This window comes from Meles meles, chromosome 10 (assembly GCF_922984935.1).
Source record: "Meles meles chromosome 10, mMelMel3.1 paternal haplotype, whole genome shotgun sequence".
Lineage (NCBI taxonomy): Eukaryota > Metazoa > Chordata > Mammalia > Carnivora > Mustelidae > Meles > Meles meles.
In genome coordinates this window covers 73803508-73827646 of record NC_060075.1, presented here as the reverse complement: position 1 = coordinate 73827646, position 24139 = coordinate 73803508, and the positions used below count along the sequence as shown (strand labels likewise).

The following is a 24139-nucleotide window of genomic DNA, read 5'->3' as shown; positions in this document are numbered from 1 at the left end:
AACGTAATACATGTTTAATCTCAACTCCCCAGAGTAGGAAGCGGCAAGGGAGCACTCACTGCGTTTGCCACTCTGATAGGATGCCCCATCCCCCTAATAAATAAACACACAGATACTCAAAGTTCTGCATTTCCTTATTGCATTGCAGTACCTGCTAACGCTTGGATAAAGTGAATGTGCTGAATTCCCACCCATGATATCCGCCATTCCTTCTCTTTTCCCAGTTTCTGGCTTTATCTCTTGCCCTTCCTCACCTGTTGGACTGTGCATGTCTGTCCATTGCAGTTTGAGTTCCATACAGCGGGGGGAACCAGAGTCTCCCGCATGGCCAGGGCCGCCCTGACCTGAGCCTGTTTTCGAGGGGGTATTTTGAATAGTATCTAATAGCCAGTGCTTACTCCTGCCAGGTAGTGTTCTCTCCACAAGTGAGGTGGGTGCTGTTACCACCCGCCGTTTACAAAGTCGGGAACTGAAAGCTCAGTTCATTGAGGAAGCTCACTGAGGTGATTTTCTTGCCCGTGGTCACATGACTAGTAAGCGTGGGAGCAAGGATTTGAACCCACAGAGTCTGTTTCCGGGGTCTGGGCTCTTGGCCCTCCAGCGCCACTGTTCTCGACTCGTGATCTCCCGTGACCGTGGACCATAACGGCAGCCTGTGGTGGGCCTAGATGTTCGCGTGGGCGAACCCAGTTCTGTGTGAGCTGCAGTTGCTCTTTAATTTCTTCAGTCAGACACCGTTGTGATAGAAAAAGAAATGGGGAAGAAGGTGAAAATGTGGATGACGAAAGGAGAGTGTAGAATGAGGACAGTATTGGGGGGATGAGGAAATTCTCAGCCACATAAAGTTGTTACCTGAAATGAGCAGTGTGGCTAATTGAGAATGAGCTTCCCCAGCTGCCTGTCCTGCTTCTTTGAGACATCGTGATGCTCAAAGAGAGGATGCGGGGGCGAAATGACAGAATTTGGAGAACTGCTAAGCGATGAGACATCTGATGCTGGAGTACAGGACAAAAAGTCATGCAAGAATCATGAGGGACACACATATACTTGATTCGGTTCCATGGAGATGACAGCTGATCGTTGGAGTCCTAAGCCTACTTGCTAAGTTTGTAGTTGACAAAATGCAGCAGATTTCACTGCCTGCATTCCACTGCATTTGGTAAAACGCAGACATTCGTCTTGGGTGGCTCTTTAGCTTTTAGTATGGGGTTTGTTTTTATTGAAATAAAATCCCTGGCACACGATCATGGAAAAAAAATCCAGAGTTTCATCATACGCAGTGTACTGTTTTCTGCACTGGAGAATTTTGAGTGCTTTGGAAATAACAAGTCTGTTTCCACAATTTCCTGCTCTCCACTAGGTTCTTGGAACGCCAAATGAGGACACGTGGCCTGGAGTTCATTCTTTACCACATTTTAAGCCAGGTATGTTTCATTAATTACAAATGACTAAGTGCTTCCAATATGCAGAGTGAATATATACATTTTCCCTTCAAGCTTCTGTATTACACCGAGAAAAATTTTGGTTACTTGCTCTTGTATATTCTGCCTATTAGTGGAGTTGTCCTTTGTTTTTACTATTTATTTGTCCCTAAAGATAGAATCAATGACATTCCCTATGAGAGGTTTTCACCACGTGTATCTCATTTGAGTTGACTGGCTAATAACGTAGCTGTATCCGCATCCGTTAGGCTGGCATCCATGTCTACAAAACAGAATTTCCATCAGGGTGCTATGATCTGCCTGTGTGACTTCTTGAAACACTACTAGGAAAAGTATTACCTTGTAAAAATGAAAACTTGACATTTTGATTTATTTTTTAAAAACTAGTGATATATAGTCCATTAATTTGAGTTTAAACATGTAAAATGTTCTGCATGCCTGTTGTACAGCATGCAGTCTTTTTTAATGTGAAATACTTAAACCTCCAAATTGGAAAATCTGAGAAAATGCAGACCACTTTTAAAACAAGTTGTCACTTTTGGGGCACCTGGGTGGCTCAGTGGGTTAAAGCCTCTGCCTTCAGCTCAGGTCATGATCCCAGAGTCCTGGGATCGAGCCCCGCATCGGGCTCTCTGCTCAGCAGGGAGCCTGCTTCCCCCCATTTCTCTCTGCCTGCCTCTCTGCCTACTTGTGATCTCTCTCTCTGTGTCAAATAAATAAATAAAATAAAATAAACACCTTAAAAAAATGAATAAAAAAAATAAGTTGTCACTTTTTTCCTTCGCCAGTAGATGGCAGTCAAGAAACTTTCAATTTTAATAATTACACTTATAGAAAGGATCTGAAATGTGGTAATTTAGTTTTTATAGGAGAGATGAAAGGTTTGGAATTGGAAATTTAATAAAAATCAATGAAATGAATTATTGTAAAATAATCCTCTTGGTTTTTTTTTTTTTTTTCTTTTTCCCTGTTACAACACATGGATTATAAAGTGCAGACTCACCATAAAATTACTGAAAGGGATTTTATGGAAGATCTCATAGTCCATTATTTAATGAGAGGAAAAGAGCTATGAATAATTTCTGTTATGGAAGCCAAGTTTATTCTCTTGCTCCTCTTCCCCTCTTCTGGGGCACCATCAGGAATAAATTATCAATCCCAAAGAATGACTGGATTGAGAAACTATTTTTATTCTCAGTATTTTTCTTCTGAAAGTGTATAGTGTGATGAGAATTTTTCTATCTTCTTGGGTTGCCCCAAGGACTCTTTGTACTTTTACTGAAAATTTTTTTTTTAATATTTTATTTTATTTATCAGAGAGAAGGAGAGAGAGAGAGAGCACACAGGCAGGCAGAGAGGCAGGCAGAGGTGGAGAGAGAAGCAGGCTCCCTGCCGAGCAAGGAGGCCATGTGGGACTCGATCCCAGGACCCTGGGACCATGACCCGAGCTGAAGGCAGCGGCTTAACCCACTGAGCCACCCAGGCGTCCCCTTTTACTGAAAATTTTAAGTAACTTCTGTGTTCTGGAAGACTATAGAAACTTAACAATTTAAGGTGGGGTTTTTTTCTTCTTTTTTTAACCAAGCAATAAGCACCCTCTCACTGCTCCAGCTGTTCCTAATGGAATCTGGGAACACAGCTCTTTGTAGATGCTCCAGTGTGGGCTGTGAGAGAAGGTTAGCTTCCCCATGTTAGTAACTAAAATCGGAAGTCTTGGGAAAATAAAGTAGAGGAGACTACGAAAAGATTTTGAATAAATAAAGTTAGATGCAGAGAAGAATAATTAAGACAGTTGTTTGGCCTGCCAAGATTCTGCACCAGAAAAGATGGAGTCATATGTTTATTTTGGTGTGAACAGAATTAACCTCCATCAACAACATACAAAAGCATTTATCAAATGTGTTCTGGAAAATCCTAGCAAGTCAAACTAACAGATTGGGAATTTCATGAGATCAAGGACTAGGCATAGTTTGTATTTTGGTGTTCAATAAATATTTGTTGCTCTGAATTCTACTGAATGTTTAAAACAGATATCATTTATATGACTTTTCTGGGATAGACATATATAAATTGGGCTATATATGTTTAAGTTATTTAATATTATAGATAAGTACCATTACAGACACTTAATACATAGAAGGTAATGGGGGCCCAGAAGAATGATGTGTTTAGATGGTGAACGTCGTAGATGCTGACAGATAAGAAAGATATTCCAGGCTTGTGGGTAAGAGTAGACATGATAAATATTTCCTGAGTTAGCTTGAGAGGTGCCAAAGGGAAGCAAGGTAATAGACTGAGGCAAAGGAAGCAAATCTGTGAATGCTTTCATTCAACACTTAATCAGATCATCAGGGGAGCCCTCATCTCTGACCTCCTGGACCTCATCCTCTAGGGGAAGAAGGTACACATTCCCAAAGGGGAAAAACAGCAGTGCGAGGGTCTGCCTGTCCCACTCCCACCCTGTACCTCCTTACTCTATCCCCGAAGTATGCCTTACAAAGTCTGAGGGAAAGCAAGAGAATCTGAACCTTAAGGATGTACTTTGTTTTGTTTAGTAGATTTCATTTTTTACAGCGGTTTTAGCCTCATAATAAACTTGAACAGAAGGTACAGAGTTTTCTCCTATACCCCTGCCCCAACACGTGCACAGCCTCTCCGTTATCAACATCTCCCACTACAGTGATACATCTGTTACAGTTTCATGAACCTAAATTGACAGAGCATTATCATCCAAAGTTCATAGTTTATATTAGGGTTCCCTCTCAGTGTCGTATGTTTGTCGTATGTAGGTTTGGACAAATGTGGAATGACATACATGTACCATTATAGTGTCCTACAGTGTAGTTTCACTGCCCTAGAAGATCTTCTGTGCTCTGCCTATCATTCCTCTCTCCCCCACCCAACCCTTGGCAACCACCTTTTTTTTTTTTTTTAAAGATTTTATTTATTTATTTGACAGACAGAGATCACAAGCAGGCAGAGAGGCAGGCAGAGAGAGGAGGAAGCAGGCTCCCCGCTGAGCAGAGAGCCCGATGCGGGGCTCGATCCCAGGACCCTGAGATCATGACCTGAGCCGAAGGCAGAGGCTTTAACCCACTGAGCCACCCAGGCGCCCCTCACCTTTTTTTTTTTTAATTGTCTTATAGTTTTGCCTTTTCCAGAATGTCGTAAAGTTGGAATCATACAAGTTGTTGCCCTTTCAGATTGACTTCTTTCTCTTATTAATATGCACTTAAGTTGCCTTCATGTTTCCTCATGGCTTGATAGCTGCTTTCTTCTTAATGTTAAATATTTTATTATCATGGTATATTGTTTATTTATCAGTTCACCTCCGGAGGGACATCTTGATTGTTTTAAGTTATGACGGTTATGAATAAAGATGCTGTAAACCCTTGTGGGCAGGTTTTTCTGTGGACGTCAGCTTCCAACTCCTTTTGGCAAATACCAAGGAGTATGATTGCTAGGTCATACATACTTTGCTTAATATTTTAATAGCTAATACATTTAAGCAATTCAAGATATCGAACAGTATGAAAAAGGAACATGGTGCAAAGCCTCCCAACCCTTTTTGCCATCTGCCACTTCCTCAGAACCACTGCCCTCAGATTCCCCCTTCCTCCATTTTATTATTATTGTTTCTTACCTTTATGTATTTGTAGGAAATGATGAATATTTATACTTTATATTTCTAATATTAAACATAATTTTGTACCCTGCTTGTCTCATTAATGCATCTCCTAGGTCTTCTCATATCCCTGCATGAAGGAGTCTAGTGGAGCTCATAGCTGCATTGTTTTCCATTGTATGGATTTAATCTACTCCCTACTTACGGGTTTTGGGGTTGTTTCCAGATTGTTGCTATTATAAATACACACACACACACACACCACACACACACACACACACACATATACATACACACATGGGTCACATTTTTACAGATACATGTGATAGATAAATTACCAGAAGTAGGGTTAAAGAATCAACAAATATATCCAATTATAACTTTGAACATACTGTCAGATTGTCCAGAAGGATGGTGCCCGTTGGCTCTGTTACCAGCAAACACATGAGAACACTGCTTCTCCACTCCACAGGCTATAGCCAAACTTTCAGATTTTGCCAGTCTATTAGGTGACAAAAGGACTCCAACACAATTTTTAATTTCATACTCCTTTTTATGATGAGGTTGAGCATCCTTTTGTGTTTCAAGATCACTTTCATTTCCTCTGCTGGGAACAGTTAATATCTTTTGCCAATTTACAGTTGAGCTATGTGTTATTTTCTTGTCAGTTTCTATAGGTTCCTTATGCATTGAAGAAAGCAATTTTGAAAATAATCCTCACTTTCATATCTTACTTTTCTTGCTTAACTGAATCAATTTTGCCCTAAGAGAAAAAAAGGTGTAATGGTTGAGAGCAATGCAGTCATTATAATTTTTAGGAGATCAGTTGTTATTAGAGATCCGTATATAAATCTATATGTATGTACCTTTGAAGGAAAAACTTTTCAGATAGATTATTTTATAGCTATGATCTAGGTCATGAGTAAAACTAAAAAGCTGAGTCTCTTGGTTTTAACATATTCTAATCTAATGACCTACAAGGTCTTTTTTGTTTTTTTTTTTAATTAGTTTATCCTTATAGTTAATTTCTATAGAATAAGTCCAGTTTATTTATTAATTCAGCAATATTTATTGAGCACCATTTGTGTAGATAGGAAGTGGGGGTGTTGCAGTGAACAAAACACACGAGATCCCTGACAGGTAGGAGAGACCTATAATACATAAAATATACAGTGTATTAGGTGGCAATGAGTATTCTGGAGGAAAATAGAGCAAGAAATGGGATCAGGAAGTGCCAGAGAAGGGGGCACCTCACAGTTTTAAATTGTAAATGTAATCAAGGAAGACCTCTCTGAACAGATGACATTTGATTCAAGGACATGAGAGAGAGAGAGAGCCACGAAGATATTTGCGGAATTTCCAGACAGAGAGAACCGCAGATACAAAGGCCCTCCAGTGGGAAGGAAAGAGGAGAGTATAAAATCAGGTCAGAGGCAATAGGCACTGTGCCAGCGGGAGTCCTTCACCCTTTACTCTGAACCAGACAGAAAGTACTGGAAGATTTTGAACAAGGCTGCACATGATCTGGGTTGCATTTTACTAAGATTATTTTGTGTCTCGTGCTGAGAATGGGGGGTCCAGGCTCAAGCAGGGAGACCAGCTCAGAGACTGGGACAGGAGTCCAGGAGAGAGACCACGAAATGTGTCATGAATAAAGTGACTTTACCTTCTCAACTTCTCTGTTTTAGCAGAGAACTTAATCTGGCTTTCCCTTGGAAAGCATAGCAAAACTAGAGAAACATTTTTAAGAACAACTGCCAAATATGTAAAAGAACAATTAGATAACAACTGGGTCTTATTCTTTAGTATTTACTCTGTATCCTCTTCTGCTCTTATATTTATGCTGACACCAAATTCCTTAACCTCATTCCTTAACCTTTTGTGGGAATTTGCTTACTCCCACAGCAGCCAGGCAGCTGGGACAGGCCATCGCTGCATAAAATAAGTATATATGTAACACACACATGCACACACATACACATACGTGTGTGTGTTGCATAGAATAAGGAGTCTAACTGTGGGAGGTGCTGCTTTTCTATCATTTCCTTCTATTTAAATTTCTCTTTAAAGAAGTGGGAAGTGGGTGTTTTGAACCTGATTGCTGTCCTTTTTCTCTTCCCTCACCCTTAGGTTTCTGTAGTATATGGTCCTAAAAGGAGAGGTCTCTCCCTCCCTTTCTCTTTCTTCTGCCTCCTCCTGCCCCCACCCCCTGCCTTATATCAGAGCATTTCTTTCATCACCAAGCTCAGGACGCTTGCTCTGGGCCAGCCCCAGAGGTGAGAGGTTGTTCTTAGCACTTCGGTAATTCTGTGACCTCTGATTGGATTCGTCACAGGCCAAGCCCCGTTCCCTGACAAAAAGTAAAAGTCTACTGTAAATTTGGACAATTTTCCTTTCACTTGTTTCATAGTTACTCAATAACGGGATAATGCTCCGTGCCTCAGTTTCCCTCTGAGATAGTAAGAGGCTTTCCCGTGTGACTCCCAGGATCACTTTCTCCTGCCTGCTTTGCCCACCGCTACTTTACATCAACACAGGCAACTGGCTTCTGTGTCCCCGGTGAGGTGATACTGGAAATTCTTTGTTAGATAACACAGACTTAGCATTAATATTTTTTAAAAGATTTTATTTATTATTTGGCAGAGAGACACACAGTGAGAGAGGGAACACAAGCAGGGTCAGAGGGAGAAGGAGAAGCAGACTCCCCACTGAGCAGAAGCCCAATGCCGGCCTCGATCCCAGGATCCTGGGATCATGACCTGAGCCGAAGGCAGATACTTAAAGACTGAGCCACCCAGGTGCCCCAGCATTAATATTTTTTTAAAAAACACAAAAAACACATCTTGCATGCATACTTGATGTGTTGCTTGGGTTTTGCAGAATTGTGGTCATTCCTAAATGAGGGTAGAACGTAGGGAGACATTGGAGGCTCTCCAGGCTGGTAAAAATGGGCAGGTGATTAAGGATGCTGATAAAACGCTGAAATTTCCTCCTGTTGAGGAAAACCCTTGGTTGGGAGACAAGCACTGTTTTGTTTGTGCCATAACTGTTTAAGCAAGTGGAACATTAAAGCTGGAAGACGCTTCAGGGGCATCCAGTCCTGCTCTCTCCCTTGTAAGGTTAGGAACCCAAGGCCAGGAATGTTAAGGGATTTCTCCGAAGTTAGTGAAAGAGGTGGAAATAGATCCCAGGTCTTCCTGGGATTCCATCCAGTGCTCTTTTTTTCAGCATACATCATGGAAGATCATGCTACTGGACCTGAGCAAGAAGACTGTATCGTGATTTCTCACTGACCTTTTTCCAGTGAGCATTTCATTGACCATCAGTCTATAAAGAAAATAACAGAAAACTAGAAGGTATCTGATCTCTGTGTCTAGTGAACTACATAGAACCACAAATACCACTTTGTTTAAAGTAGTTTGGCCTCTGGGTGCCTGGGTGGCTCAGTCGGTTAAGCATCAGACTCTCAGTTTCCACTCAGGTCATGATCTCAGGGTCATGATCTTAGGATGGTGAGATCATGTCCCATGTTGGGCTCCATGCTGGGTGTGGATCCCGCTTAAGATTCTCTGTCTCCCTCTGCCCTTCCCCATTCTCTCTCTCTCTTAAACAAACAAACAAATGTCATTTGGCCTCAAAATAACATGTAGACTCCATGCGTGATACTTTTATTCATCTCTTAAGTGCTTCCAACAAAAGGGCATTCAACAGCATTCTGTTAATGACAGATTATTATTCAGGAGTTTAAAAAAGAAGGGTGCTTTTGGGAAGAAAAGAAATGTTGCTAGACCAGAAGCAATTAATAGTAATAAAATTTAGACTAAAATAAATCTTGTTCCCAAATCAAGCAAGAGAACAGAGCATTTCTAAAGTGGTTCTGTTATTCTGAAGAGAAAGTTATCTAATACAAGAGACTGATTAAAGAAGATTTGATGAATATTTTTTCAATTTTTTCAATAAACGAAGTGAGGTGAAAGAAAAATTTGCCATTGGGGGCAAATTACAGAATGGCAGTATTTGTCTAAGCCCACAGACATATTGACCTTGAAGGCAACATTTAAATATAGACTTAGTTACAATAGAAAGATAAATTCCATATGCTTTCACTTAAATGTGGAGCGTTACCGAACAGGCAGTGGGCAAGGGATGGATTAAAGGGGTGACGGGTGTTGTACGTAAGGGATGAATCACTAAATTCTGCTCTGGAAACTAATATTACACTGTATGTTAACTAACTGGAATTTAAGTAAAAACTTGAAAAAATAAAAAATAAAATGAATGAATAAATAAAAAGCAGAAGCAGATCCATAAATACAGAGGGCAGACGGATGTTTGCCAAAGGGATGGTGTGGGGAGGTGAGCAAAATGAGTCAAGAGGGGAGTGGGAGATACAGGCGTCTAGTTACAGAATGAGGAATTCACAGGATAAAAGCTACAACCAAAGGGAATATAGTCAATTATAATAGTATTGTTTGGGACAGATGGCCACTGTGCTTGTGGTGAGCATAGCATTAATGTATAGAGATACTGAATTTTGACGTCCACCTGAAATCAATCTAACATTGTATGTGTGTCAGCTATACTTAAATATTTTTTTAAAAGAAAGGATAAAAGAGTATGCACAGAGCATTGGAATAATAAAGAAACTGGAGGTTAAAAATAGAGATAGATAAATATGGACTTAGTTGTACTAAGGTTTTGTAATGAGGGGAAGAACTTCTCCTCCAGTCCTGCCTATTCACAGGCGTGACTCGGGCTCAAAAACCAGATCTAGACTTAATTCCAGCAAGAAAATGTAAATTATTTCAGAAATAGGATGCTATGGTGATAACACCTTACCTTTTATGTTGTATTCTATTATTTACAAAGCACTTTTATATGTTGCTTCAACTGGTATTTAGAATAACTCTGAGTTATGAGAAGAATGTTTTTGCCTTAAAACTGTTGTCCCATTTTACAGACAAAAAAGCGAAGCTCAGAGAGATTGTGTGGCTTGCCCAAGGCTCTATCTCAGGGATGTAGCAGAGCCAAAACTTAATCCAGGTCTTACAGTCTCCAGCCTGGTAGTCCCACCCATGCCTGTGCCTGCCTTTCAATGGGTTTCCTTAACTGCAAATATAGGGGTATGAGGGAGAATTGTCAGTCTCTCCTCAGCCCTGCCTTGTGGCATCTTGGAAAAGATCTATACCTTCTTGTGGATACCAGAACCAGCCTCTTCCCCCTTTAACCTGTGCTTCCAATAAATTGTAGCTCCGAATTGCCCCCTGTGGATGTCTACCTTCAGACGTGCAGTCCTTAGTACCTATTATGGGAATTGCCCAATTTCATGATTTGCAGCCCTAAGGAAGCTTGGACTCTTAGCCTTGATTCGCTCTCTTGGCTTTTCCCCTAGTCTTTAAGAAGGTAGTGGAGAAGCTGTGGAAGCAGCAGAAGTTGTTGTGTGGGACATTCAGTGCAGGAAGGTGGAGAGGAGGACATCTTCATGCCAAGATGTTGCCCTGCAGAGACCACACCTTCAGTCAAGGGATCCTTGTGGATGTGCAGAGACCTATTCCTTGCTCTTCCAGAAGAGTGGTGTCTGCTCCATCCAGCTCACAAAATCCTGTGGGATTTAAATGAGATAATCTATTTTTTTACATTCTCTTTATTGCTTTGAATTTACTTATATTCTGCCTCTTTTTAAGATTTGAGCTAGCTGTATCATTGATATAAAAGTGCCTTTAAACTGCTAAGGGAATGTAACTACAAAATATTTTGGACCATTTATAGTGTCCTCTGCCTGGTATTTCCTTTCCCACTTGTCATTTATACTTTATCTCAAGAATTGCTTTTATGTCTTTCTTTAAATTGATTGATAGCAGTGGCAATAATCATGGGTTACATCTGGATATACAAGGGTGTGACTGTAATGGCTGTAAAAATGGACTTTAAAATTATTATGCAAATATCTGATTCTTATCTCAGATTTTATCGCTAAAATTGTGGATCTTCCTGACCCAAGGCTTAGGACAGTTAGACTCTCTCCACCCACCATCAACAACCACCTTCTCCAACTTTGCAGTTCCTCCTACCACCAGTAAATGCCACTCTGGTCACATAGTGAAAACAGCAGTTAATCAGTAAATTTATGAATGAGGTGAACTCTGTAGAGTGGAAAAAGTTTTAGCGAAGGTTCGCTGTAACAGGAAGGGCAGAATGCCTTTACTTCCTTACTTCTCTGATTATGGCAGTCATGCTGGGAGGTTGCTGGTGGCTGCAGGCAGGAGAGAGCGTGCCCACATGGAGAGGCCACATTCAGTGAGCAGTAACATGCCTCACAGACTCTCATGGCTCAGATTCTTATCGAGTACTCCGCTAGGTACCAGGCAGCGTTGTGGACGCTGAAGACACGGTCATGAGAGAAGCAGACAAACCTCTTTCCCTCTTTCCATGTGGAGCTTATGTATTCACAGAGAGACAGTTGGGAGACAGATTACAGGTCAGTGTGGCTGGAATAGTGTGGCCATGAACAGCCGCAGATGATTCAGAGGGGTGGGTTCTGGAAGGCCAAGGTGAGGAGTTCGGGTTTTATTTGAAGTGCAAGAAGATCATGGAGCAAGGAAGGTTTTTGATCAAGGAAGGAAATTGATGTTTTACGTCTTCAGAAGGACCCACTGGCTATAAAAAGTCATGGGCCGATTTTAGAGATAGAAAGAGGCTTTTGCCTCATGTGTGAAGTCCTCTTGATTGGGCGTTTCTGTCTACAGCTCTGCATTGAGAAGGGTCTATAACGGCAAGTTGGACTTGGGGGAAATTATTCTTAGCAGTTAGTAGAGATGCCGCAGACATGGAGAATAGAGCTGACCAAGGATCAGATACGAAGTAAGTCCTAGAAGTGGCCAGTGCTATAAAATAAAAACAAGAGGGCCCCTGGGTGGCTCAGTCAGTTAAGCATCTGACTCTTAATTTCAGCTCAGATCATGATCTCAGGGTCATAAGATCGAGCCTCACATCCAGCTCCACGCTCAGCGCAGAGTCAGCTTGAAATTCGCTCTTCCTCTGCCCCTCCCCCCACTTATGAGCTCTAAATAAATAAATCAAATCTTAAAAAAAAAAAAAGAAAAGAAATAACCAAAAAGTTTGATAATCACTCAACACCGTAAAATAATAATTCCATTCCTCCCCAGTAAGCAGACCTATGGGAGGGGATTATCTTTATAAATTGCAGAAACCCATTCCATTGCAAAGTAGGGACTATCTGTACTGATTTTCTCTGTATCTGCTTGAAGAATTTCCCATGTATTTTCACTAGAGGGCATCAGTGGTGATGGAGACTAGCAGAGTGTCCAGAAAATGCCAGAGAAGATGTAATAAGGTTACAATTTTAAGGAGAAATAAAGTTCTTCTGACTGCAGCCTTATCAAAACAAAACAAAACAAAATCCTAAGTAGGCAAGGTTCATTACTTTCACTCTTGGAGTTTTGTAAAGATTCAGTTGGGGCATTATCCACACCTCATCTCACCAAGGTTGATATGGCATGCCAGTCACCAAATACAGATTTCCCCATCCCTTCAGTAATCCTGCTGTCCTCTCCCCACCCCCCAAAAGAGCTAATATCCTTGTATACGGTCCAGTGTTAAAACTACGTCTAAGAAAAGAATTAGAGATTCAGCCTAAGAGTGAGAACAGAATCAAATGAAGACAAGGATAACTTTCAAGGTACTGAAAGAACTGTCAGCTCTTTAAAAATGGCAAGCTTGAATTGTTACATACCATCCATAGTACCATAAACCAGCCATACACTTGTTATGGCTTTCTTTGGTTTATAACATGATGTTTTATATTCATCCTGCACACAGTAAGTATAACTAGAAATCCATGCATTGGAAAAGGTCCTCCATGTCTCCTGACCCTGAACTTTTAAACATCTTTTCAAAAACTTAAAAAATAATAATAATAAGATCTTAGGAACGGGGGACAGGGAATTGGAAGTTTAGATCTAAAACAAGACAAGTTGATTCCTGTGTTCAAGTTGGTCCTGAGCTGAGTACATTGAGTAGTTGACTTTTTCCCCAGGAGAGGAGTGGGACCCCACAGACCTAAGCTGTGCACAGTTAACTATCCTGAGTAGTAATTCCACTGTGAGATTCATGACTAAGTGATTGAACCAAGGGTAGGAGGAAGGTAGGATTTTCTCTTTTCTGTCCCTGGGACTTTAGAGGCACATGGACAACAGTATTTGTAACCTGAGAATTTGTGTACAATTTTCAGCATTTGAAAATTGTTAGAATAATGACTGAAAATTGAAGTGCTCTTTGGTTTGTGATGCTATTTGTGTTGTATAGTTTTTGACACTTTGCCAAATGTTTTCCTGTGAATTACCCTCTTAGGAGGGCAGTAGGCAGGAAGATAAATGTAGCTGAAGATCTGTGAGGAAAGCCCCACAAGGTAGCACTGGGCCAGAAGCACATGGAGCAATCAGTTCCGCCATGACAGGGCTTGAGACAAACTATCCCAATGCTGGTGCCAAACCCAGATGAGTATCTGTTTGTTGCTCGAGCCTGTGTGGTGAGCTGGGTTTCAGCTGATCTTGTCTGGGTTCTGCAGGTTCACCTCCAGGATGTAGGCCGGGTTCTGGTCTCACCACACATCTCGCATCCTCCTCGGAGCGACAGCTATGAAATAATGCTCTTCCTGTGACAAGAGACAGGAAGAGCACAATGCACAGACACATTTAAACCCGCACTGTGTCAGTACCGCCGACATCCATTATTCACACCAAATATCATCTCCACGGGGCAGGGAAGGGAGGGTGGGGAGAGGGGCAAGAAGAAATATTTCCTGGATACTAATCTAATCTCCCAGACTAGAGTTTATGACTTCTAGGCTGATCAGCTACTCCTGGCTAAAATAAGTGACTCAGAGCCTTAATTTGTTTAAAACGATGTTGATTTAAAACACTTCTTTGGGCCATTATCATAGGGATCATGCAAGACAAATAGACACGACTATGGTATAATACGTCTTTTGCTAGTATAGAGGTGAAAGGAAAAATCTTGATTTATGTATGATGCAAGGAATATTTTACCCCCAGATACTCAAGTAAGATAAGATAAACTGACTACTAACGATTGGCTCAGTTTTAAGATCTGATGAAAGTTCCTTCACTTGCGCTTGTCCTCGATACAGTGCTGTCAGAATGTCTTTTTAGCTACCAGACCAATGTTTGCAACGGAGATTATTAAGAAAGGACATCATGGTGTACCTACACAGTGCTTTCACCTATACAGCCAGCTTGGTAAACGCAACTAATAATCTCCTGACTGCTAAAAAGAACAATTGCTATTCTCTCAACGCTCATCCTTGCTCTCCACGAGTGCTTTAAAAACACAGACTTACCTATAAGGAGTTAGAAGAGTATTGAAACATCTGTGATTTTCGTCATTTCTTTATTGCCTCAGAAGGGGTACTTGAGGATAACTTGAGTATTTACTCTCCCTAGGTAACACTGCTTTCCCACATACAGTATGTCTGCCTCGTGGATGTAGAACTTTACCGTACGAGATGGTCGGTTTTTCAAGCATATCAGTAGTAGTTGTGATAATAGTAGTCATAGCTATAGCAGGTATTAAATGTTTCCTGTGCATCAGACACTCTTGCCAGCTCTTGAGGTGCATTTCCTGATGGAACATTCACAGTAACTGAGGTAAGTACTGCTATTACTCCCATATAGGGCAGCAGAGGCACCGAAAGAGCTTTTTTGTTGTTGTTGTTAAGTATTATGTCCAAGGTTACTAGAACTGGGAAGACATGGTCTGGCACTTCCTGTGAACACAAGACAGATTCGTTCTCCTAGACAAAAGGTTAAGGCACTGACTGCCTACAGAAAGTGCATTGGGAGTGAAAAGAGTACGTTTGTGTGCATGCTTTTTTTAAGAGCTCTTTTAGCTTCACAGCAAAACTGAGGGAAGACACGGAAATTGCCCATACATACCCTGTGTGTGCACACAGTCCCGGCCTCCCCGGTATCAACATGCCCCACGAGGGCAGGACGTTTGTTAGAATTGCTGATCCTACGTTGCCCCATCATTATAACCGAGAGTTCGTAGTTTTCATTAGAGTTTACTCCTGGTGAGCAAATGTATAATGTGGGTGTGGACAAATGTATAATGACATGTATTCACCTTTACAGTATCATACCAAGTAATTTCACAGCCCTGAGAAATCCTCTGTGCTCTGCCCACTCCTCCCTTCCTCTGCCCTAACCCTGGCATCCACTGATCTTTCTACTGTCTTTGTAGTTTTGCCTGTTCCAGAATGTCAGCTCGTTGGAAGCGTGCTGTTTTATATTGATGGCTAAAGGACCTTTGTGCTCTGTTGTGCTGCTGCAGGCTTAGTGTATGGGTGAGGTCCAACTTCAAGTCTTTGCCAGCAGAGACACAGAGGGGTGTCCTGGTGTAGTGATGAAGAGCGTGGACTCCACCTCTAGCCGGGCTGGCTTCAAATCCGGCTCTGCCACATGTGAGCTGTGTAACACAGACAAGGTGCCCAGTGTCTCACTACCTCAATTTCTCTGTGTGTAAGGTATAAGGTGGAGATGACCATAGCCCCTCCCCCACAGTGTTGTCATGAGGACTAAAGTGAGTGCGTATTTGCAAACTACTTAGCATATAGAAAATGTTTGCTAAATATCTAATAAGAGCCTTGGGTAGCCCAGCTCTTTGGGAGGGGAAAGTAGACTGGGAGCAGAGTCCTTGTTCAGCCTATCCCAGTAGCCTGCATCATGGCCTCAGGCGACTCAACCTTTCCAACCTCAGTTTACTCCTGTAAAATGAAGTTCTTGGACTCCCTGATTGCTCACACTGCCCCTGAAGGTGCTGAGCGCCCCCTTCCTGATCTCTTTATCGCTTAGGGAAGTCTAGATGAAGGGTGGGTGGGGACACATGGAGAATGAGACACAGAATCTTTCCTCTCCTTTGTTTTCTGGGCACTGTGAAGACATGATTTGTGAACAGTACACTTTAGACTTGCAAGAATGCCTGTGGTTAAACTTTCCTAGAGAAAGACATCTTAAGGGAAAGAGGAGCCTTCCTTGACTTTTAAGATTGGATAGTTTGAAGACCTCATCAGGGACTGCGCACTCACAAAGCCACAGTTGTACACATGTCCGAAAAGCCAAGCCATCAGAAGTAAATATTTAATGAAGTAGGAGAAATGTTTGTTTCTGGAAGTTGCTAAGAGATTACTCATTTTAACATGCCCACGTTTGGGAATTAAAAGATGATTTGCCGAGGCTGGAGTAGGTCACGTTGCTTCCGTCTCCTGCGTGCACCATCTGAAGGTGGCTGCCGAGCATTTTGAGGTGGCCACCGGGGGACAGCATCAGGGCAGTACAGTTCTGTTCAGCATGAATGTGTCATGCCAGAGCCTCATGGATAACATTCAAGGTGTGCCAGATCTCAGTCATTATGTATTTTGCGGCTATCAAGTGTGTTAAAGCTGTGATTTGCAGGTGTGTGAACATATGTATTATTATGTATCATTTCCAAAATGCCTGTTTAGGGGGCGCCTGGGTGTTAGTTGTTAAGCATCTGCCTTCAGCTTGGGTCATGATTCCAGGGTCCTGGGATCGAGTCACATGTCGGGCTCCCTGCTCAGTGGGGAGTCTGCTTCTCCCTCTCCCCCTCCCTTTCCTTCTGCGTGATGTTCCCCTGTTCATGCTCTCTCTCTCTCTCTCTGTCAAATAAATAAATAAAATCTTTTAAAAAATAAAAATTAAAAAAAATTAAGATGCCCGTTTAGGTCACTCTGCTTTTTTGGAGTTGAGAGATTTAACATCCCCATATTTTGGAACAAGTTTAGCCCTCTCCATCTGGGATAAACCCTCCTCTTCTGTACAGGAATTCTGCTTTACTTCTGTTTTAACTATAAATAGGGGCACCTGGGTGGTTCAGTGGGTTGAAGCCTCTACCTTCAGCTTAGGTCATGATCCAGGGTCCTGGGATCGAGCCCCGTATCAGGCTCTCTGCTCAGCGAGGAACCTGCTTCCTCCTCTCTCTCTGCCTACCTCTCTGCCTACTTGTGATCTCTGTCTATCAAATAAATAAATAAAATCTTTTTTAAAAAAAAAAAGATAAATAGTTTAAATCTAGCTTATCTGTCTCAATCAGACTATCAACTGAAGTGTTCACTGCTGGTTTGGCTTTCCTAATAGGAGACAGTGAAGGTTGCATAAAAATTCTTCTGCATACTTGTCAATATAGTTTTCTTGTATTGATAATCTGTTAGTATTGGTGCCGTAATTTATTGTAGGCTGCTTATGACCATATATGTTTTGTGCACTGCTGTATATCCACAGTGCCTAGAATAGGGCCTGGCAAACAGTAGGCACATAATAAATATTTGTAGAATAAATGTGAGAATGAAGGAACACTCATGTCTCCTATCCTAAAGGATTTAAGGATATTATATATTACATAAACAATAAGAGTGATTGTTTGAAATCTCACTAGCATGATCCGTAACTATGTTTGTTGTTGACCTTCTAAAGGACCATAGCCCTTCTGCTTCACTGAAACAATCCTGAGAAGGGCCTCAGGTTCAGCACCCTTGCCAGGTGATACAATGACCACGGCTCTTTGCTGAAATTCTTACTACTTTTCTTACAAGCTCAGTAAGAAAGAGTAAATGTATTTGTTAAAATATAAAATAATTCTAAAAATTTTAAATTGTGAACATTTGAATATTTTGTTGAGAGGAGTTAATTATCAAGCACGTCTAACATTTCCTGTGGCATTTTGGACATGCTCATTTTTATATTGATTTATTGACTTATGAAACACTTGTTCGGTAATATTATTTATGTTGGATGATATTAAATCTGTTTACAAGAGATATGCTAAAGCCTTAGACTTGTAAGATCTCATCTCTGTTGCCACCCCTCCCAAAAAAGAAAGAAAAGTGATAGCTTACAAATCCTGATTTCACCTCTCAAGTCCTTCAAACATATTTGGGGTTTCTAATCTGTTGATTGATGTAACTGTTTACTCGTATGTTTTCCTGTTAGTTAGAAACACAGCAGTGTCCCGTAAGATACAAGCCAAAAAATAAAAATTGATGATAAGTAAATGAGGGGAATTCAAATTAAAGTTATTCTCCTGATGGATCCAGGTCTTACCTATAAGCGAATGTGTACCTTCCAGTTTAGGTTTTCTCTTCCTGTGGGTTCCAGTCTGCTTTCCTAATGCCCGAAGCCACTGCGGTTATAGGTTTTTTAAGCTGAGTCCCTAGAACGTGTACCATTGTTCTCCGCCTGTTTTCCTGCGGTATTACAACGACCCGCAGCACACAAGCAGGGCAATTTGAGGGAAAACCTTTCCAGTTCTCTGTCCTCCCACCCCCCTCCCGTGGCAGAGCGAGAGATTTCTTCTGTGCCGGCCCTCCTCCCTGGCCTCCCGCTGCGTGTGATTGTCCTCTGCAATGTCCCTGCAAGAAGAGAAGGTGAAAATCAGCCTGCAGGTTTAAATTAATTGCACTCCTCAGTTATGCTCAGAGTTTCGCCAGTTCTTTACATCACAACATTCTAAACTTCTAGTTTAAACATAATTGGAAAGAGAAAGCTCACATTAAAGTAGTCACTGACAGAGTAAACTTAACTAAAGCATAACAGTGTAAAATACTCATATGCAAATAACTTGAATAATCTGATAAAGTCATTCATAGGCCCTTGAATATTTTATTAAAGATAACTGTTACTGGTTCAAAGCCCTGGGTTCCAGCACCTTTTTGTTTTTCAAACTTACGTGCTGAGGGTTCCAGCACCTTTTTGTTTTTCAAACTTACGTGCTGAATTATATTGTGTTTATTCTAATGGAACATCACTTTTATTCGTAGTGGAAATTGCTTTTAAAATATAATTTTTTCATGGAGTTATAAATGTAATGCATGTTCCTGGCCCCACAGGAAAAAAAAAAATGGTAGAGCCTCCTCCATTTGAAATTGTGTACTTGGCATTTAAGATCTGAAGGATTCTGGATACAAGAGAGCAGTGCTTGTGTTTTACTGGGGCTGGCTTCAGATATTTGAGTTTATCCTGTCTTCATTTGGAAAAGAAACAGATGCGCTTACTGGCTCTGCCTCCAGGCTCCCGAGGGATGGTGACCATATCCACACTGACAGCACTCTTCACCCTGTATTTGTATTTCTGTATTTACATTTCGGTGCCACTGAACTATAACTGGGACTTTTACCCACTTTGCCGTGTCCAGTGCAGCTCCTGGCACCCCGGCAGGTGCCTAGGTCACATTTGCTAAAAGAATTCAGAGTTTACACGAGTAGTGATGGAAGGCAAACACAGGGAAACCTCATTCTTCCTTATTTTTTCTAACTTTCCTATGGCGTGTTTCAGTTTGGGCTTTTATGCACAGCTAAATTGGACATACTGTATTTCTGGGGGGAAAATTCTATTAGCATATCCTGTCAAACTCTAAATAGAGGCAATTCTTAGAACTTATATTTATGTGCAGCCATTAATTGCCAAGAATAATAATTTACTTGTAAATGCAAGATTGTATTAATTTTATCTGTAATGGAATTCTTGTTCCTCCTGAAATCATAGCAAATTATTAAAATTGCTTTGTGGGGAGGACAAAGTTAAGGAGATCAAATTTGCTTTACAAGAACACTTGATGTAATTAATTTTTTTAAAATATATCTTGCTTTTTTAATACCAGACTTCAGATAATAATTTTTTTAAAGACCTTTATAAAAAGAACTGTTCTCCCCATTTCTCCTTTCTTTGTCAGTGAATCCTCAAACCTAGAATATGCCTTCAAGTTTCTACTCTACACCAACTGGCTAAATTACGTTGTGACTTTATAATGCAGGCTAGTAGAGAGTAAACTCAGACATTACATGTTCTTTTGAGACTTTTAATTCATAATTGTTGGTGAGCACTTTGACCCATAGCTTTAGAACAATGGCTATTTGGAATCAGGCCTGATCTTCGGGAAATACATGCATTAGAGCATAATGACCAGTTTCTGCACTGATTGGTCAGAGTCCATGCCTGGCAGGTTCTTAAATATTTTAACAATTATCCCAGCTTGAATGGTGACTCTGAAGCTCCATGAAAACCTTCAGTACTTTCTGAATCTGGAAAGATTCGTGTATTCTTGGCATGGCAGCTGAGTTGAGTATGAAATTCTCAATCTTGGGAACTTGGAAATTAGAGATCTGTAAACCCTCTATTCCTCATCTTAATGCCTATCTTTCTGTCATAGCCTATATCCAATCCATCAGTAAATCTATTGCTCTGCCTTTTAACAAGCTGCAGACGGACTAACCCCTTCTCACTGCAGTCACTATTTCTAGGGCCCAAAGTATATCATCTCCCTCTCGTACAGTTGTAAAAAACTTTTCTTGATCTCCCGGTTCTGTCCTTGCTCCTGATAGTGTGTTCTTGAAACAGAAGGCAAAATGTGTGGATGGTGAGTTACAGGCCACAGGGCTCCATATGAGCTCGTCTTCTGCCCTGTGCCCCTTCTCTGTCTCAGCCTCCACTTCTCTCTCCCAGGCTTTCTGTCTGCTCCAGCTACCCTGTCCTTCAGGCTCACTCCAGCCTTGCACGTTCTACTGGAATATAAGCTTCCTGCCTGCATGAAGGGTTTCTGTATGATTCCCTTCTTTGTAGCCTCAGCCACCAGGAAGGACACCTGGCGCATAGTAGTTGCTCAATAAATAGTAGTTGAACCAATGAATCATTGCACAGTATTTCCAGTCATTCTGTTTGGATAAAGACTGTGTTTAAAAATGGGAAGTTGAACAGGTTCTTAACATTTCTTTTTGTTCTTCTTATCTAATGGTATTCTTCCATAGGAAATATACCATAACAAAAGCAATACCAGTCATTTAGATCCTCTCCTTTAAAAGCTTGTCCTTAGAAGCAGACAACACTGAAAAGAGATACCAACCAATATTAAGCAATACTTAAGCCTTTCAGTATGAAATTTTAAAAAGAATCAAGATTAATATGAACAAGATGCCATTTAATTTTATTGGAGGACATACACACAAATCCTTTCTGAATGGAAGACACACCAAAAGATTATGTACAGAGATTTTACATTATTCTTTTCAGATAAGTAGATATTTTAATGATACTCCAACCAGATTTCCGGTGGGAACTTTATTTTGTTGACTGTTTTGTTTGAAACTCACCTTCCCTCATCACTTAATCTAAAGTGTTCCTCTCATACTGGTCTGTCTACATTATATCTCTTTGTTTTATTTTGCTACGACACTTTTTTTGCCCACTTTTATTGAGATAGACTAGACATAGAACAGTGTATAAGTGTAAGGTGCACAACAGAGTGATATTATATATGTCTATGAAATGATACCACAGTAAGTTTAGTTAACATATGCATCACATCTTGTGATTACAATTTTTGTGTGTCTGTGGTGAGAACTTTGAAGATCTACTCTCTTAGCAACTTTCAAATATACAGTGCAATATTGTTAACTAAAGCCACTATGCTTTACATTACCTCCCCAGAATTGATCCATTTTATAACTAGAAACTTATATCCTATGATTGCTTTTCATCCATTTCTCTACCTCCCCATCCCCTGCCCCTGGCAACCATTAATCTGGTCTCTGCTTTTGTTGAATTCAGAGTTTTTTAGATTCCACATACAAGTGAGATCATACAGTGTTTATCTTTCTTTGACTTATTTCACTTAGCAAAATGCCCTCAATGGGCACAATGCCTACATTGTTGCAAATATCAGGATTTCCTTATTTTTTTACAGCTAAATACTGTCCCTTACACTATATACACTACATTTTTTTCATTCATTTCATCCATCAGTGGATACTTTGGTTGTTCCCATATCTTGGCTATTGTAAGTAGTGTCAAGGTGAACATAAGGCTGCAGAAACCTCTTCAAGTTAGTGATTTAATTTCCATCAGAAATTAAATATCCTCCTATGGAATTGTTGGATCATATGATAGTTGTATTTTTAATTTTTTGAGAAACGTTGCTACTGTTTTCCATAGTGGCTGTACCAATTTACATTCCCACCAATAATGTATAAACATTCCCCTTTCTCCACATTCTTGCCAGCATTTGTTATCTTGTCTTTTTGATACTAGCCATTCTGACAGGTGTGAGGTGACATCTCATTGTGGTTTTGATGGTTTTAATCTGATAATTAGTGATGCTGAGCACCTTCTCATGTACTTGTTGGCCAGTTGAATATCTTCCTTGGGAAAATGTCTGTTCAGGTCCTTTGCCCACTTCTTAATTGTATTATTTGATTTTTTTGCTATTGAGTTTTATGAGTTCTTTATATATTTTGGATATTAACCCCTTACCAGATAGGTGGTTTGCAAATATTTTTCTCCCATTCAATAGGTTGCCTTTTCGTTTTGTTGATGGTTTCTTTTGCTGTGCAGAAGCTTTTAGTTTGTTGTGGTCTCACTTGTTTATTTTTGCTTTTACTGCTTGTGCTTTGGGTGTTGTATCCATAAAATCCATAAAAATGGCCTTGCCAAGACCAGTGTCAAGAAGCTTTTTCCACCTCTGTTTTTATTTGTGCTTTCAGGTCTTACATTTAAGTCTTTAATCCTTTTGGAGTTAATTTTTCTTCCTGGTTTAAAATAGGAGTCCAGTTTCATTTTTTTGTTTGTTTTCCCACCACGTATGGAAGAGATTATTTTTCTTCCATGGAGTATTTTGGCTCCCTTGTCAAACATTAGTTGACCATTCATGCCTGAGTTTAATTCTGGGCTTTCACTTTTGTTCTATTAGTCTGTGTGTCTGTTTTTATGCTAGTACCAGACTGTTTAGATTGCTATAACTTTTTGAAAGATAGTTTGAAATCAGGAAAGGTAATGCCCCTAGCTTTGTTCTTCTTTCTCAAGATTGCTTTGACCATTTAGGGTCTTGTGTGGTTCCATACACATTTTAGGATTGTTTTGTTCTTGTTTGTATAAATACCAAAAAAATGCCATTTAAATCTCAATAGGGATTGTATTAGGTCTATAGATGATGTTGGGTAGTATGAAGATTTTACTATATTATTATTATTTTTAAAGATTTTCTTTATTTATTTGACAGAGATATCACAAGTAAGCAGAGAGGCAGGCAGAGAGAAAGGCGGAAGCAGGCTCCCTGCTGAGCAGAGAGCCCAATTTGGGGCTTGATCCCAGGACCCCAGGACCCTGAGCCGAAGGCAGAGGATTAACCCACTGAGCCACCCAGGCGCCCTAGATTTTACTATATTAATTCTTCTAATCCATGAACACAGGATTCCTTTCCATTTATTTGTGTCTTCAATTTCTTTCGTCAGTGTCTTAATAATTTTCAATGTACAGATTTTTTATCTCCTTGGTTAAATTTATTCCTAAGCATTTCATTATTTTTGATGCTTTATAAATGGAATTTTTCCTTTATTTCTTTTTCACATAATTCAGTGTTAACATAGAGAAACACAACTGACTTTTATATATTGATTTTGTATTCTGCAGCTGGGCTGAATTTGGCACTAATTGTATTTTGGTGGAGATACTCTATATAAAATCATGTCGTCTGCAAACAGAGACAGTTTTACCTCTTCCTTTCCAATTCAGATACCTTTTATTTATTTTTCTTTCTTTCTTCCTTTTTTTTTTTTCTTGATTGCTCAGGCTGACTTTTAGTAGCATGTTGTTGAATAAGAATGCTGAGAGAGTCAGGGCGCCTGCGTGGCTCAGTGGGTTAAAGCTTCTGCCTTCGGCTCTGGTCATGATCTCAGGGTCCTGGGATTGAGCCCCAGGTCGGGTCGGCTGTCTGCTCAGCAGGGAGCCTGCTTCCCTTCCTCTCTGCCTGCCTCTCTGCCTACTTGTGATCTCTGTCTGTCAAATGAATAAATAAAATCTTTAAAAAAAAATGCTGAGAGTGGGCACCCTTGTCTTGTTCCTGATGTTAGAGAAAAAGCCTTCTGCCTTTCATAATTGAGTATGGTATTAGCGGTGGGCTTGTCATGTATATGCTTTTCTGCATTGGGTACATTCCTTCTATACCCAGTTTGTTAAGGGTTTTTATCATG

The 24139-nt window shown here is 40.5% G+C and overlaps 1 protein-coding gene across 4 annotated transcripts in view; it reads left to right on the top strand.

Moving 5' to 3' along the window:
- Positions 1 to 24139, top strand: part of CDK14 (cyclin dependent kinase 14) — a 723342-nt gene that overhangs the window by 477191 nt on the left and 222012 nt on the right. For all 4 annotated transcript variants that reach the window (XM_046020428.1, XM_046020430.1, XM_046020427.1 and 1 more), the window contains one exon: positions 1361 to 1424. In XM_046020428.1, coding sequence (XP_045876384.1) covers positions 1361 to 1424 — 64 coding nt within the window. The remainder of the gene's footprint in view (positions 1 to 1360; positions 1425 to 24139) is intronic.